This window comes from Gorilla gorilla, chromosome 3 (assembly GCF_029281585.2).
Source record: "Gorilla gorilla gorilla isolate KB3781 chromosome 3, NHGRI_mGorGor1-v2.1_pri, whole genome shotgun sequence".
NCBI classification, from domain to species: domain Eukaryota; kingdom Metazoa; phylum Chordata; class Mammalia; order Primates; family Hominidae; genus Gorilla; species Gorilla gorilla.
The window spans coordinates 13,970,157-13,986,460 of record NC_073227.2 but is presented as its reverse complement, the minus strand read 5'-3'; the positions used below and the strand labels follow the sequence as shown (position 1 = coordinate 13,986,460).

General features: G+C 59.1%; 2 protein-coding genes across 4 annotated transcripts in view; one reads left to right on the top strand and one right to left on the bottom strand.

The window, feature by feature from the left end:
• SORCS2 (sortilin related VPS10 domain containing receptor 2) overlaps positions 1–16,304 on the top strand; it is a 593,679-nt gene that overhangs the window by 269,064 nt on the left and 308,311 nt on the right. The gene's annotated exons all lie outside the window — the stretch shown is intronic.
• PSAPL1 (prosaposin like 1) lies at positions 8,997–15,356 on the bottom strand. The gene has a single exon (XM_004038410.4). The coding sequence runs from the start codon at positions 15,302–15,304 to the stop codon at positions 13,739–13,741; it is 1,566 nt and encodes a 521-aa protein (XP_004038458.2). The 5' UTR covers positions 15,305–15,356; the 3' UTR covers positions 8,997–13,738.

The following is a 16,304-nucleotide window of genomic DNA, read 5'->3' as shown; positions in this document are numbered from 1 at the left end:
TGAACTGCAGATTGGCAAGCCCATCTCAGACAAACAGGCCTCTCTGCACTGGTCCAAGGACTTGGCTGAGACGTGCTGGGTCTGCAGGAAAGTGTAGATGGAAGCCAGATCTCTGGATCTAAGAGGCAGCAAGCTATGTCAGGGTAGGCTTGCTGCTGTAGCAAACATCCTCAGTGATTCAGTGGCTTCCTAGGATGAAGTTTCTCACTTGTGCAATGGTCCAATGTGGGTATTCCTAGCCAGATGCTTCCTGGGCAGCTCTCCTCTGAGCCTTGTGATGCAGGGACTCAGATTCCTTCCATCCTGTAGCTCTGCACACTCCTCTCCCGCTAACCAGGGCCTAAGAGTCCTCCAGTCTAGCAGGCCGGGGAGACAAGAGAGCAAGGATTATACACAGACGACTTCCAGCCACACTCTATCAGCCAGATCTCAGCCACTGGGCTGCTCCCATCTGCAAGGGAGGTTGGGAAATGTAGTCCACAATGTGCCTGGGGGGCAAGGATTTGGCTTGTGAACACCCAGCTGGCTCCAGTAGAAAATGGCTGCAGCAACACCAGTTTTGGAGTCAGCAGACCTGAGTGTCAAGCGGGCTCTCCCGTCTCCCATCTAGGGCTCTCTGGGCCTCAGAGTCCCCATGTGTAAAATGGGCACAGTGATATTCTCCACCTTGCAGGTTTGTGGGAGCCTTGGATGAGATCAAGCAGTGAAAGCACCAAGCCATATCCTGGCTGGGCACAGGTCCCAGGAGAGCTAGCTGAGACTCAGAGAGTGTCCAGGGCTCAGGTCCAGTTGGCACAGCAGCCAGTGGATATGTGGGGGCACTGGAGAGGTTCTGGAAGCTTCTTTCATGTGCAGCTGGAGGCAGACCTCATGGGACTCAGGAAGGCAGTGTGTCCAGTGTGGCCATGGAAGGAGGTCTGGTGTCACTGGAGGGGCTGCACACCTTGCCTGCTTGTCCTCTTTCCTGACCCCACTGAGCCCATTGCCTCCCCTGAGCCCCGTGCCCCATCTTGCAAGCTAGGGCAGTGGCAGTCACATACCTGGGGAGGACTCCGTGGGATTCAGGACCCACACAGTCCTGAGGCCTCTTCTTAGACCTTATCCACCGTGCCCCACCAGCCAGCCCGCCTGCCACCGTCACAAGCTGGAGCCCGCACGGCATGCGTGATACCACTCAAAGCTTAAGTAGGTTCTCGGCTTGGCGTGGAGCCTCTCGCTTGCCTCCTCCGCCTGCCTGTCTCCTCTGCCTGCCGTTGCAGGGGAGACAGCAGGGTGCCCAGTGCCCCACTCAGCACGTGCGCACCAGCAGATGTTTGCCATCACTGGTGTTTGGTTCTGCCCTCCTCCTTGGAGATGGAGACCCGGGCCTGGTTCCCAGTTCTCTCTTGGGTGCTCAGGGACCCTAGGGCTGTTTCGCTCCATCCCTTGCCCACGCAGTGTTTGCATTTAAACTTCTGCTTGGGTCCCCAGCACAAGCTGTTGGCTGAAGGCCCAGGGAAGGCACTGGGCTCTGCAGTGAGTCAGAGGGGGCACCCCACCTGGGTCATCTGGTACACCACGCCATGCGTTTCCCACGAGAGTCCCTGTTCCCACAGCTTCTCCTGTGTCTCCTCTCTGCTCTAGAGAGAGTGCATGAGAGGTGGCTAAGAACGCAGGCTTGTGGACCTGATCGATCTGAGTTCCAGTCCAGGCTCTGCCTCTTGTTAACTGTGTGGCCTTGGGGAAGTGACTTTCCCCCTCTGAGCCTGGTTTACTGCATCTGTGATAATAGAGTTGCTGGGTTGCTGGATCCAGTGGTAATGGATGTAAAACACAGAGCCCAGGCCTGGCTTCTAGCCAGCACCAGGGAATATTCGCCATCGTCGTTCATGGTCATTCTTTAGCAGCACTGTACTTCTTGGCAATGGGAGTGTGGGGGGTGAGGTTCTTGCCCCCCATAACTCCCTTTGTGCGTCTCCAAAGCCACAGCCTGGCCTCCCTCTCCAGTGGCTCCCGGGACAGCGAGTGACTGTGCACAGGCTCGGCCGTGGGGTCTGGAGCCCCCGCTGGCTCTGTGGGACCGCCACTGTAGCCCCTCTCTGGTCTCCCTGTTCCTGCTTTGGCCTCCTCCTGTCTGGAGGGCTCCTGTCACTGAGGCCTCCTGCCTGCCACTTTGCAAATGAAATCCAGCGGGCTTGCAGGAGAGGGAGGGCAGGGGCTGGGGCGGGCTTGCAGGAGAGGGAGGGCAGGGGCTGGGGCGGGCTTGCAGGAGAGGGAGGGCAGGGGCTGGGGCGGGCTTGCAGGAGAGGGAGGGCAGGGGCTGGGGCGGGCTTGCAGGAGAGGGAGGGCAGGGGCTGGGGCGGGCTTGCAGGAGAGGGAGGGCAGGGGCTGGGGCGGGGCTGGGCATCACGCTCCCTCCCCCATGGTCGACCTGGAGGTGCTCACTTCCCTTGTCGACCCCCACCTCCTCATCTGTGAACTGAAGTGGGAGGGGTTGGACCAAACCGGTGCATTCCAGCCTGGTCGGTGCCCCCTTTGCTACTTTTCCTCCATGAGCCCTGCATTTTGGAAAACCAAGTCCGCCATCTTGTACGGGTTAATCATCACCCACCTAACGTGGTCAGACACGCCGCCTGGGTTCAGCATGTCAGAACCTGTGCCTCCGTCACCGTCCATTCTCTGACCTCCTGTCACTGCCCTCTTGAGTGGGCCACCTGGGCTGATTTGTCTCAGAGCCCAGCTCAGCCTCCTCGGGCCATGCTGTTCTCTGGGACAAGGGGCCCCCAGGCTGGGGGAATGTGCTCCCCTGAGCCTGCAGCCTCCTCTAGGTCCTGGATGCCCTGCCCGCTTCTACAGCCTGGGCAGACCCCTCCCGTGGCCTTCCTTTCCATGGACACTGCCCGTGGGCCCACAATGGCTGCCTAGGGAGAGAGGTGTGTGGACCGGGCTGGTGTGTAGGGGCTGGGGTCTACACTCAAGTTTGAGACCCCCTGCTGTGCAAGTCAGAGCTGGGGGCAAAGATGGGGTGGTCCCAGGCCCCCTTGGTGCTCCTGCCCTAATCCCCTTGTGTGTGAGTGCTGGGCTAGGTTGCCATCCAGGCCGTCTCTCAGACCCACACACTCCCTAGTGTCTCCCTCATCTCATCCATCTGCAATTCCTCCAGGATGTCCCGGAACAGGGACCTCCTCTCCCATCCTGTGGCACTGCCGTCTCTTGCCTGGACGCCACAAACCAGGTCTCCCTGCGCCTGCCCTTGCCCCCGAGAGTCCATTCCAACACCAAAGTGAACTTCAGAGAGCACAGAGGCCTCATCACTGCCTGCTAATAACCGACCCAGGGCTTCTCAGCACACCCAGAGGTCCATGCAGCCTCCAGGGCACCCCGCGGGGATCCGCAGACCACGGCCCCTCTCCATGGCCAGATCTCTAAAGGCCCTAGTATGTACCCGCCCCAGCACCTGCCACCCCTCCCCTACCCCCCGCCCCTCTCTCCACTTCTCAGCCTTCACCCCAGCTCATCCCTCCCAGGGAACTGCTCCTGATCTGCTGGCTCTGATTCCTCAGATGCCAGCTGAAGGCCACCTCCTCCGAGCCACTCCCCCCACCCATCCACGCTAGGGGAAGGTGCCCTCCCTGTTGGAGGCTCTGACTCCGTGCTGTTTTCTCTTCATTGCACGGATCATAACCGCTCAGGACTTAAATGCATTATTGCTGATGATATTATTTTAATGCAGTTTCCTGTTAGAACATTATAATTGTTATGATTTCTTTATCTGTGGCCTGTGTGTCTGCTCCATTAGGTGACAGGCTCAAGGGAGCAGCATCCCTGGCTATGTGGTTCACTGTTGGATTCCAGTGCCTAGAGCTCTCCTGTGGTGTGGAAAGCAGGGGCCGGAGGTTTTTGCTTTTTAGAGACAGGGTCTCACTCTGTCACCCAGGCTGGAGTGCAGTAATGCTTATAACTCACTGGAGGCTCGAACTCCTGGCCCCAAGCACTGCTCCCATCCCAGCCTCCCTAAGTGCTGGTGTTACAGGTGTGCACCACCACACCCAGCTGAGACTGGACATTTCATTTGTCCTGTCTGAGATGCTGGCTTGTGATCACTCTTTGGGGGACAGGTCAGTTTCGTGCCTGGGACCAGCCCTACCCTGGCCTAGCACCTGGCATGAGTCGGTGCTCAGGGAGACCCAGGCTGCCCCACGGTGAGCTCTGGGGTGGATGACTTTCTTCAGCTTGTTTCTTTAGAAACAGTGGTGCGCTGATGAATGTTGAACAACCAGCTCTCCAGGAAAACAAACAAACAAACCCAGCAACACTGATTTGTAATGTTGGCCAGTTTTCATGGTGTAAGTTCTCCCACCGTGGCGGCCAGCGTCAAGCTGCCAAAGTGACATCATCACACGCGGCGTTGGGAAGAGGCACACTCCTTGCTCCTCAGCAAGGGCCCCGGCATGCTGTGGCTTAGGATGATGGCAGGGCGCTCCGTGTCCTGGCATCCGTGGGTCTGTGCACAGCTGGGAGGATGCTGCTTACCCAGCGGAGAGTGGGATGTTGCCAGCTATTCCCAGGACCTTGGTCCCTGGCCTGTCACCCTGGGTCTCACATTGTTCCTGGCCATGCGTGAAAAGCGGGTGGTGGGACAGAGCTGCAGGCTTGGCCCAGCGAGGGGACTCTGCGGTCATTAGCTGTGTGACTCTGGGCAAGCTCTAAGCTCCCTCTGAACCTCTGGCTCCTCGTCTGAAGGGTAGGGTGGGGTGGCCATTGTAGATCCTTCAGGAAACCCCACGATGGCAGGCAGTGGCGGGCAGGAAGGACTGGCAAGCTCTGTCTCCAGCCTGGGCTCTCTGGGCCTGAGCTGTGTGTGACCGTAGAAACATCCCGTTGTCCCTCTGGCATCACTGCCTCTGTCCACCCAGTGTGAACACTGTGCCCAGCCCCTTGGCTATAAAATCCGGGTCCACACAGTCCTCTGAATTGGGGGAGGAAATGCAGGCTTGGAAAGATCTAGAGGCTTTCCCAAGTCACCCAGTGTGTGGGTAACAGAGCCCTCCTCTTTGCCGCTCCTCACCTCCTCATGATGGCAGGAGCGCCCCCCTCTGCTAACGTGACGTGTGACCCCCACACTCCGCAGGGCTCACAGCAGCTCCCCAGCCCAGAGTCCCTGTGCCGGGGCTCTCAGCAGGACAAAGCAGTGGGGGCGTGTGGGCACCGTGGTGGCTGTTCTGCATGGGAGACCTCCTTAAGCCATCCCTACCATGCCTTCAGCACACACAGGCCCCCACATGCCCAAGGAAGGCTGCCCAGTGAGTGCGTGTTGGGGCCTGCCCTAAAATCAAGGCCTGAGGGACATTGGACCACACAGTGCCCGGCACCACCTCCCGAGGGGCAGGCACTCTGCTCCCAGGACACTGGCATGGGTGCTGTGCCCCGGAGGGCTGTGGGGTCAGCGGGAAGGCGGAATGGATCCCCGGCCTTCTGTGACCTTGCCCCATCTGTGGGCCAAGCTCAGGGACGCAGGATGTTGGTGCAGTTCCGGGAGGTGCCAGATTCCACAGGCTGCAGGGGTGCCTCCCCTGTCCTGCTCTCTCCAGCCTCTCACGACCCAGAGCCTCAGATCCTCCCACACCAGAATCCACTAGGAACAGCACACCACGCAGGAGCCTCCGTTTTCGGTTTTGCTGAATGCCCCAAATCCCTGGCCCTTGATCGCTGTGGGGTGACCTTCGGCTCCAGAGACCCCAGGACTGGCCTGTGTGGCCTTTGGCAAGCACCTGCTCTCTGTCTCCACAGCCGCAGCCTGGGCAAGAGACGTCCCCTTGAGATGAGATGACCCCGATAAAGGGCCTTGCCTGTGGAAGGTGCCCTCGCTTCTGCTGTCCTGGTTTCGGTTTCCCCCGTGTCCTGGGAATGGCAGTCTGAGAAACTGGTTTGGGAGTGGCGAGACGTTCCCCTTCATTTTGCAGTTACTCCCACTGTCCTAAATAAATGATACCTAACCCCTCCTGGATTAGGAGCCCGACACCTGAGCGGCTCTGCTCCTTTCTTCGGTCTCACAGAGAAATGTCAGAGGCTTCTGAGCCGTCAAATGGTTGTCAGGAGGCCCAGGTGCCAAATCACACTCATTTTACAGCGGGAAATTCAAGCCTGCAGAGGGCCCAGCTCAGTCTTCAGGTGGGTTTGGTTTGGCCCGGCCCGCAGTGGACCGAGCTGTCAGCATTTAGGAATTGCGAGTTCGCACATGACCAGCCTGGGGTCCCCACCTCGCTGGAGAAACGAGGAAGGGGCGGCAGCAGGCAAGCATCCCGAGGCAGGGACGGCCCATTGGATGGGGCCTAGGCTCTGCCTCGTCCACACTTCCGGGCCCTGGCGCTCTCTGAGCTTGTGCCCCAATCTGGTCCAGCCTCTTCTGGTTACAGAAGGGAAACTGAGGCACAAAGGCATCATGATCCCGTCCTGGGGAGTTAGACCCGGAGCACAGGTCTCGGGAGGGCCAGCCCCTGGGTCTTCTGCCCCGGGATGCTGGAGGCGTGGGCAGTGTTGTGGTTTTCATTCTCCATCGCTTGCTGTTCCTCAGTGTGTGTCCTCCCGAAACAGATGCACTCACAAGGCCGCCCTGTGGCTGTAGACCCAGAGGAGAAGGTGGGGAGGCCGGGAGTTGCGGGCCAGGGCCTGTGTTTTACCTTGTGGGGGGAAGCCCTGGGTCTGCTGTTCCTGAGACATTTTTCCCCACCCTCAATGAGTGGCCCATCGGATCCCGGGGCTGGTGGCTTTGAGCCAGGGGAGGCCTGAGGACGGCTTTGCTGGCTTTGCAGGTCAGGGAGACAGTCCAGCTCCTGAAGAGGCCTTCCCAGCACACACTGCCCTGCTGAGGGTGGCCCCTGGGGGCCCATTACTAAGAACCATGTTGCAAAGTGTTGTAGGCCAGGTGTGGCTCACACTTGTAATCCCAATACTTCGGGAGGCTGAAGCAGGAGGATTGGTTGAAGCCAGTAACTTGAGACCAGCCTGAGCAACATAGCAAGACCCTCCAGCATTCTCCCTCGGTAGGAAGCTCAGGGAGGGTTGGTGTCATCAGCCCGATGGAAATAGCACGTGTACTGGGTGTCTTGTGTGTGCCGGGCCCTGGGGTGTGCTCGATGTGGTCACCTCATTTCCTCCCTGGACAAACCCCACAAGAGAGGGTACCTTTACCCTCTTTGTGTACTTATGGGATGCCTGAGGCTGTGGGCTGGTCAGTGGCTTGCCCAGGGTCACGCAGGTAGCGAGTGGTGAGGCGAGGCCCTCCCGTACTGGCGGTGAAGCCCGTGTTTCTCTGCGTTAACGTCTGGCCTCCCAGAATCCACATCTGCTCCGGCAATGCCCAGTTGTGCTGAGTGGGGCCTGAACCCGGATAACAGTGGGGGATGTGTTTTGGAGCGGTGGGGCCCTGAGGACAGGCTTCCTGGGGCAGCCATGGAGGCTGGGCCCCTCCCACCAAGGAAGGGCTCAGTGGTGGGGGGCACAGGGAAAGAGCGGTGGTTCCATTGAGCCCTCACCTGCCTTCGGCCACGGCCTCCCAGGGTGACAGGCTGGATCTGGAGAGTTTGAGAGGTGCTGGGGAGAATCCTGGCGTAGCCGGAGCTCCAGGGTAGCGTTAATGGCAGCATATCCATTGTGGGCACATGGAGGGTGACCTAGGGGGCCTCTCGGTAGAAGAGCAAAGTCTTGTGTGGCTGGACTCAGGCTCTGGGGGGGCTTTGAGTCACTGAACATGGCTGTTTTTACCCCATCCCTTGCTTCGGAGCCAGACCCTAAATGTGATCTAAGCATAGGCCTGGGGCCTCGGGCAAGAGCGCTGTCCCTCCCTGGGCTGTAGAGGTTTGGAAAGAGAGGGGGGCCTACTGTCCCCGACTTCACTCCTGAGCTTCAGCAGTGGGAGGATGGGCCAGAGCACCTCATGGGGACGGGATGAGATGGTGGCAGGGGCCGAGGAGCTGGGGTACACCTGGAACTTGGAGCATACTTCCTCCTGCCTTTGGCAGCTGACCATCTGTGTTAGTGCGTTCTTGGGTTGCTATAAAGAAATGCCCGAGTCTGGGTTTCATTGGTTATGCAGGATACCCCAGGAGGTGGGGTGCTGGGATCTGCTCCGTGCGAGCCTTGGGAAGCTTCCAGTCATGATGGAAGGTAAGGAGGAAGCAGGAGTGTCACATGGAGGCAGGGGGAAAGAGAGTGGGAGGCAGATCTCAGGTGAACTGAGGGGAGGACTCATTCATCAGCGGGGGATGGCATGGAGAGCCTTTCCTGAGGGCCCCTCCCCCACGATCCCACACCCCCGCCCCCCTCCACCAAGCCCGACTGCAACGCTGGGAATCACATTTCAACACCAGCTTTGGAGGGGGCAGGCATCCGAACCATATCACCACCCCTGAGGGCGGAGGGATGGAGGTTGCAATGCAGCCAGAGGGCAGGAACAGGCTCGCTCACCTGGGGTCTGCTCTGTGGGCTCTTCTGGGGGCACCCATCTCCCTGGGTTTCCACACCCAGACTCCATCCAGCCGTCATCTGTGGGTCCTGGGGTGGGGCCCATCTGCCCGTGGCTTCACTTGGGCCATGGAGGACAACCTTGTTTTGCACAGCGTCCCTGGGGCGGCTGCTGGAACTGAGCAGAACGGATTCATATTCATTTATTGAAAGATGGGCTCCATATTGTATAACTGGAAGGTATGGCCACAGCTGGGCGTTATCAGAAACACACAACCGCAGGGCGGCATCAGCACAAAGGGCAGACCAGAGGGCTGAAAGTGGTTCCAGAAGAGCCAGCATTCATTCGCTCATCCTGTGCTCGTGGAGCCTGTTCCTTGCTGGGCTCTGTCTTGGTGACAGGACTGTGGCAGAGACCACTGAGACGAACTCCTGCCTCCTGCAGCTCGCATTCCAAGGGAAGCCAGGCCACAGCCAGATAGCCGAGTAGAGTCAGTTATGGGGCCAAGGGCAGTGAGGGCAGCAGAGACTAAGACAAGTGTGGAGTGGTGGTGGGAATAGCAGGTGGGGGCCGGAGGTAATGCTGGGCAGGGTTCTGCAGGGAAGGTCTGAACCGCAGGAGGGACCGAGAGGAGCATGTCTAGGGCCAAGCAAAGGCCCTGGGGTGGGCCTGGGGTGTGTGCAAGGCCAGGCCGGTGTGGCTGGAGGGGAAAGAGCAAGGGGAGGGGCTGGGCTGCACCAGGGTGCAGTCCACCCAGCTGGCGGTGGGTTGGTAAGGGCCTCAGCTTTTATCTGCTTTTACTGGGAGTGAGGAGGTTGTGAACTGGCCCGGACTTAGATTTTGTCAGGATCACTGCTGTGATGAGACTAGACAGGAGGGGGTGGTGGCGCAGGGGAGCCCAGACCCCAGGAAGGCACCTCTTCACCAGTCTGAGTGAGCCGAGTGGCTGGCTCACAGGGTATGTCAACTAGCAGGATTAGTTGTCACTGTAACCTGGTAACTATGCTGCTGGATAGGGATGTGGGGCTGCTGTGACCATTTCACAGACGAGGAAAATGAGGAAAGGAGAATGTAAGGGTTTGTCCAGGGGTGGCAGAGTTGTTGACTTTTGACTTGGTGCACTGCATTGAGGCACATGCGTGAGTGTGTGCATGGGGTTGGGCCTGCACACCCCCTGCCTAGGGCTTTGGGGAAGGTGCCTGTGACATCACGATGTCCCTGCGGCATGGCTGGAGCTGAGCATGGGCTTCCCTGGTGCTGCTCTATTCCACCCCAGCTCCCCGGAGATTGGCTGGGGGCTCACAGTAGCTGGGCATCCCTGCACCCATACGTGCTCTCAGGGCCTTGGCATCAGCATTTGGCTAATTTACCAGGTCCCATGGCCTCTTCCACCCTAAGGGCATTTGGTGAGGAAGACATGAAGAAAACAGCAGCAGAGAGTGGTTAAGGTACTCTGGGAAAGTGAATCCGCCTTACCAGACCTGGAAATCACAGTGTAACTTAAAGATCTGTAAAAATATAACAATGAAAATGCATTTTAAGAGCCTAGCTGGAAGAACAAAGAAAAGACAGAAGTGTCATGGAAGGACGTGCCTAGAAAAGCCCGTTCCTCTGTGCATGCACCCGGCGGGCCCCTCCCACAGGGCACCCTCCATCCTGTGGAGGACCTGGGGAGGTGGGGTCACCCAGGTTAGGGATGAGGACCCTGAACCAAGGCCACAGAGTGGTGGGGTCAGGACTTGCACGTGGACATATCGTGGGTCGCGGGTGTGAGGACAGAGAACACACGCCCTGAGCCTGCTGCTCCCTCCACTACTGGCTGTGTGGCCTCGGGCAAGTTATTTAACCTCTCTGGTTTCAGCATCCACCTCTGGGGAATAGAATAAGAATAGTCACTGTCGCACTGTGGCTGTGGGGGGTGGGCCATGAGTGAAGCCAGCACAGCTCCTGGAGCCATGCCCGGCAGGCTGGCAACCCCCGTCTGGTGCACAGGGGCCACTGTCCTGGGCCCTGTGGTGCCTGGCACTCGGGTGTGCTGGGGAAGCTTTTCCAGGCCCGCTTCTCGTTGTAAGGAATAGATTTGACTTTCATCCCTGGAGGTCACGGGAAGTGAAAGTGGGGGAGGGAGCGTGGACAGCACGGGCTGTCCCTGACGTGCCCCTCCAGGGCTCAGGGCTCACTGTTCCCACATTGAAGGTGGTTGTCCCCACGGACTGCTCTTCCATGCTTTCCAGGAGAGCCCTGAGTTTGTATAAATTATTCACCAAAAAAAAAAAAGAGACAGCGAGAGAGAACATCATTGGGTATATTTGTATCTGGTTTGAAGTTTCTAACAACACATCACTTCTAAGAAAAGCCCCAAGCCAAAACAAACAAACAAACAAAAAAAACAAAAACAACAACAACAAAACAGCTGGACCACCAAGCCCTTTTCCAGGCTCCCACAGCCCTTCTGCACCCGGTGTGGCCGAGAAAGCCTGAGGGGCAGCATCCGTAGGTGTTCTGGGGCGTCCCAGGCCTCCGCCTTACGATGGCATCTGAAGAATGCCCAGCATGTGTCTGGCTGAAGGTGCAGGTACTTGCTGGGCTCTGGCAGCCTGGCAGGAGCCCTCTCCCTCCTCCCAGGCAGAGATGCTCCTCTGTGCGGCGCAGTCACCGCCTCTGGGAAATCCATGCTCAACATCTGTCTTGATTTCTCATCCTTGCTGAGATGGGTCTCCCAAACTTCTAGGCCCAGTAGGCCAGCTGCTCTTCTCCTGGGCTGGCATCTCCTCTCCCACAGCTGGACAGTTACAGTACCCTCCACTGAAAAGCCTTTTCCAGCCTGAACGCAGCGGCTATGGAGTCGTTTGGATGGACTCCTTAAGCCTCAGTCTCAGTGCTGAATGGTGGTGCTGCCGTCAGCACCAGTGGGCCCATCCCTTGCTCCTCCTGCCTCTCTGCCTTTAGCCCCCAAGGCAGCCACCCCCCATGGACACTTGCAGAGCACCTCCTGTGTTCCAGGCTTGGTTCCGGGCACAAGGGATGGAGGTGACTGAGACCCTGCCACAGGCCTCCACAGCTTTGGTGGCGGATGAGTGAGTGGAGGGGTCAGAGGGCCCCTATGGGGGTGGGACAGGGCCGTGCTCATGACCTGGGTGTGCAGCTGGGCCTGTGGGGTCATGGCCAGTGAGCTCCGCTCATCATGGCCAACCATCTAGTGGAGACGCATTTGCTCAGTGGGTCTGTGGGAGCAGCTGGTACCCAGGCCCAAGGGGTGGGTAGGGAAGAGGGTGTGGGGACACCCCACCCTGACCACCCACTGCAGTTAGCTCTGGGGTGGGGGCAGGTGGGCTGAGCTGGGCCACCTGGCAGGTGTGGCGCTTGCCCTCTCCTGGCCTCTCCCAGACGACCTGTTGGGGGATTTCAGGTCATGTCACACATACTTCCCAGTAGGCATCCTCCCGACTCACAGCCAAGCCAGAGGAGGGCCTGTGGCTCCATCCTGTCCCACAGAGTGTGTCAGGTGGGAACACCTACCGGCAGGCAGACAGAGAGCCTCTGGGGCTGCTCCTGGAGAGGGTGGGTGGTCTCAGGGGAAGAGGCCAACAACTTCGGGCGGCTGTGTTTTGGAGTCTGGTGCAGAGCTGCCTTCCCATGGCCCATCCGGTAGCCAGGCACGACCACCACCCCTTGCTGGCCTTATCTTTTGTGGGACTGCCCAGTGGGCCCAGGCCTGCCCAGCCAATAGGGGCCACTTCTGAGGCATCCAGAATCTCAGGCCAAGTGTGCCTGTGTTCCTGGGGTGGTGGCCCAGGTCTGCGACGTTTACTTAAGAGCTCGGGTGTGGCCTCTTGGAAAACAGCACCCGCTCACATCCCGTCCATCCAGGCCTGGTGCACCTCTTACTCGAGAGGAGAATTAATCCATGGGCCTCAGGTGAAATGCCAGCTTCCACCCCCGGGACTCGTGTGCGGCTCCCAGATGTGTGAGCACCTGCTGCGCGCAGATGCTGGGCCAGCTGCAAGGACACTGCAGGGACATGCCCAGGGCCTCTCCTGGAGGGGGCACAGTGTCTTGGGGGGCCACACAGCAGGAGCAGAAACCACAGGAGCACTTGAACCTGGCTGGAAACCCCCCTGGAGGCTTTCTGCCAGAGGGGGCACTGGGGCGAGGTGGAGGCACCAGGGCAAGGTGGGGGCTGTTGTAGCAGCTCTGGGATCTGCGCCTTCCCTGAGAATAAAAACACGGCACACGGCATTTGGAGAACGCTTGTGGTTTATACAACACTTGCACCGCCAGACTCTCCTGGGTGCCCCGCTGGCCCCCTGAGATGGGCTTTCTGGTCCCAGCAGACTCATGAATGCCGGTCTCAGGGGGAAGGGGCTCCAGAACGTTTCTGTGAGTTGTCTCAACATTCTTGTGAGGCAGGTATGATCATCCCCATTCTACAGATTAGAAAACTGAGGCTCAGACAGCTGGAGGGCTGTATTCACCGTCTTTGCCGTTGCTGCTCCACACCCCGGTGGCCACCCCAGACTCCTCCAGCTTTTCCCAGGAGCTTTTGCCTGGAATGTTTTGCTCTCCTGATTTTGAGCACACCCCAAGACTTTCCTTCTGCTCATTACCAGGGCAGCGGAGGGTCTGGGGTGCAAGGAGAGAGAGGGACCCTGTAGTGGCTGAGACATGGTGGGGGACTGCTCCGAAGCCCAGCAGCCCTTGGAGAATGTGGCCAAAACCCCAGACCTCTCCCCAGAAATGTCCAGGGATATGTGCCTCTCACACACACCTTTGGCAGCCACCCCCAGGGACTCCAGGTTGAGAAGCTCTGGCCTGAGCGAGACCCAGACTCCCACCCCCAGCTGTTGACAAGAGGTAATGACCCCACTAGTGATGGGCCCTCCAAGCCTCCATCCACCCCTGCCTCTGCTCACCCCGGCCATGACCCCAGCCTGGCTCACAGCCGGACGTCCATCCAGCAGAAGGTAAAGGGGCACCTGAGCCAATGGGCAGGCTCTCATGGGACCACCGGCAACATCTCAGCCTTGGAGATGAAAGGGCAGCCTTGGCTGGGTCAGGGAGCAGGGCACGTGAGTGTGTTCTGGTCCAGTAGAGATGCTTTCGAGGGCAAAGCTGTGCAGCACCGTTGTTAAGAGAGAGGCTTTCGGGATCAGGAATACTTGGCTTTGAACTTCAGCTCTGCTCCTTCCCAGCCTCTCTCCTCAGAGCTTCAGTTTTTCATTTGTGAAATGGGGTTGGGGAAAGCACCCACCTCATGGGCCTCGCTAGCAGGCTCTGGGTCTCTGGTGGCCACGGTCACGCGTGTTCCCCAGCGTGCAGGGGTGTCTCTTTCCATACGTGCTTCTGGCAGTGTTGCACAGCGTTACACAGCTTGGCGGCCTCCTGGCTCCTGCACCAGAAGTTTGGGCCCAGGGCACACTGGTCGGTGCCCAGCAGTGGGGTCCTGGGGCCATGGCAGGCTCCCACCTTCTTGCACACAGCCACAGGGTCCATCATGTCCTTGAGACTGTCAATGAGCACGGGCTCGTACTGGGTGACGAAGTGCTTGCACTGAATCATATATGGCAGCGGCAGGACGCTGCAGCCACCCTTGAAGGCCATCAGGATGTCTCTCTTGGTGCTCTTGCTCTCCAGGTTGTGGGAGGACACCGTGAGCAGCCTCTTGCACCCATTGCAGAAGCTGCCCTGGTTCTCCGCATCCCACTCTGGGGATGGCACGATGGCATAGGCATCATGGACTGCCCGGGCCCGCCTCCGGTTGCCACACAGACGGATGAACTTGCACACCTTCTCTGGGGTGATTTTGGCCACAAGCTGCACCAAGGAGGGGCTGTAGGTGTCCACCAAGATGATGCACTCCTTCGTGATAGAGGCAGGCATTACCGAGCACACGCGCTCCAGGGCATGGGTGATCATGAGCTCAGAGCTGTTGGACATGAGCCAGTGGTCCAGCTTCTGCACCACGTTCATGCACACCTCACAGGTCACACCGGCCTTCATCTGCATCTCGCTCTGTTTCCTTGGCAATCCCAGCTCCAGGGAGGGGACCCTGTCCATGGCCACTACTTGAGTCAAACGGGCAGGTGCCCATAGCTCCTCACAGAATCCCCCCTTCCTGCAGAGCTCCTGCGGGGGGAGAAGCCTCAGTGCTTGGTCAGCAGGGACAAAAAACTGGAAGAGGTAGTTCTTGCAGAGGACAGCCAGGCCAGGCCCCAAGGACTCACACTGCTCCTGGATGTTCAGGTCGGCCAAAGTCAAGTTGGACCGGACAGCCTCCTGGAGTCGGGAGACCTGCCGTACACAGTCTTGGCACAGAGCTCCTTCAGGCACCTGGGGAGGGTGGAAGGTAAGGGGCCCATTGGCCATGAACGGAGCCACAGCCTCAAAGGTGTCCTCTTTGGAGAGTGGCCTCAGGGTGGCCAGGTGCCTCTGCAGCGGCTCACAGAGGCTAAGCGCTGTGCACACCTGTGCCGGGGCACTGTTCGGGGCCCCACGGAGCATGCTCAGGATGGCCGAACTGTGGGCATCCACCATCCACTTGCATCCAGCTGAAGACTCCTGGCTGGGGAGCCACTCACAGGTCTTCATCACCAAAGCCAGGATGTCAGACTCCGTGGCGTCAGGGTTCAGCCCATTGCCAGCAGTGGCTGCTATGTCCTGGCATACGTCGCAGGGCAGAGACTTTGCGGTGGGTTTGTTCCATACGGCCCCTTGGCAGTACCCCACAGCCCCGCACCTGGCAGCTGTCTGCAGATCCTGACACCACACCGTGGAGCCCTTTGCACACTCCTGGGGGCCTGAGGTGGGGCTGGCCCTGGTGGCCCCCAGGAGGCTGGGCAGGAGGAGCAGGGCACACAGCATGCTGCCCAGGGACTCTCTGGCTCCAGAGTACCCAGCAGTGGCTGCTGCTATAAACCTGGCTCTCCTGCCTGGCCCCAGAGGAGGCGCAGAAGGGCGGCCCCACCTCCTGGCCACTCCCACAGCCTGACTCACACCCTGTGCCCGGGGATTCCTGGCCTCTTCGCCTTTGCTCTTGGAGTGCCTGGAACACTATCCCTCCCCTCTTTTCCCCTGGATAAGATAAACTCTTAGCAGTTTTCTGAGCCTAGCTGATACGTGAATGAAGCTCGGCTCCTAGGAAGCCCTCCTGGCCCCTGGGCTGTGTCCCCCACCCTCCCCCTGCTGCAGTAGTTCCTGGGGTTCCCTTTCCTGCAGCTCACTGTCCTCTCCTGACTTGTGTGGCCTGGGTCCTCTCCTGGAATGTGAGCCCCCCCTACACCCCGAGGAGTCTCTGCCCCCATTCTGAGAGGTACAGAAAGGCACCCTCTGCTTTATTTGCTGAAGATCGAGTGTTCGCAATGACTGGCCACCTCCTGGATGCCACTGTTTTCTAATGTGGCCTCAGGGCCACGTGCCCAGCTGGGGTTCTGCCCCTGGCTGTGCTGTTCGGGGAGTTAGTCTCTTTGAGCTTCAGGTCTTAAACTGTGAAGTGGGAGAGCTGTAGACCTCACTGCCACACCGCAAAAGCCACTTGCAAACTCAGGTCCTGAGCCCAGCCGGCCTTGCGTCGGGTCCTGTTCATTAAATGGAGAAATCTGGAGTCAGCCTCGCCTCTGGCCTAATTGCCAAACAGCCATGGAGTGGGCAGGCCAGAGGTTTGATGGCAGGGGGCTCCCCTAGCCCCACATGTGGGTGTCCTCAGCTCAGCTTCCTGGGCTTGGGTGCTCTATAGGAACACACTTCCCAATTATGTGGGTTGGGCAGCCTGGCCTGAAATTGCAACAGCCATACATGAGGAATGCAATAGTGCAGGGTGCTTCCCGCCAGCCCTCCTGCTGGGTACAGGGGTCAGGAAGAGAAG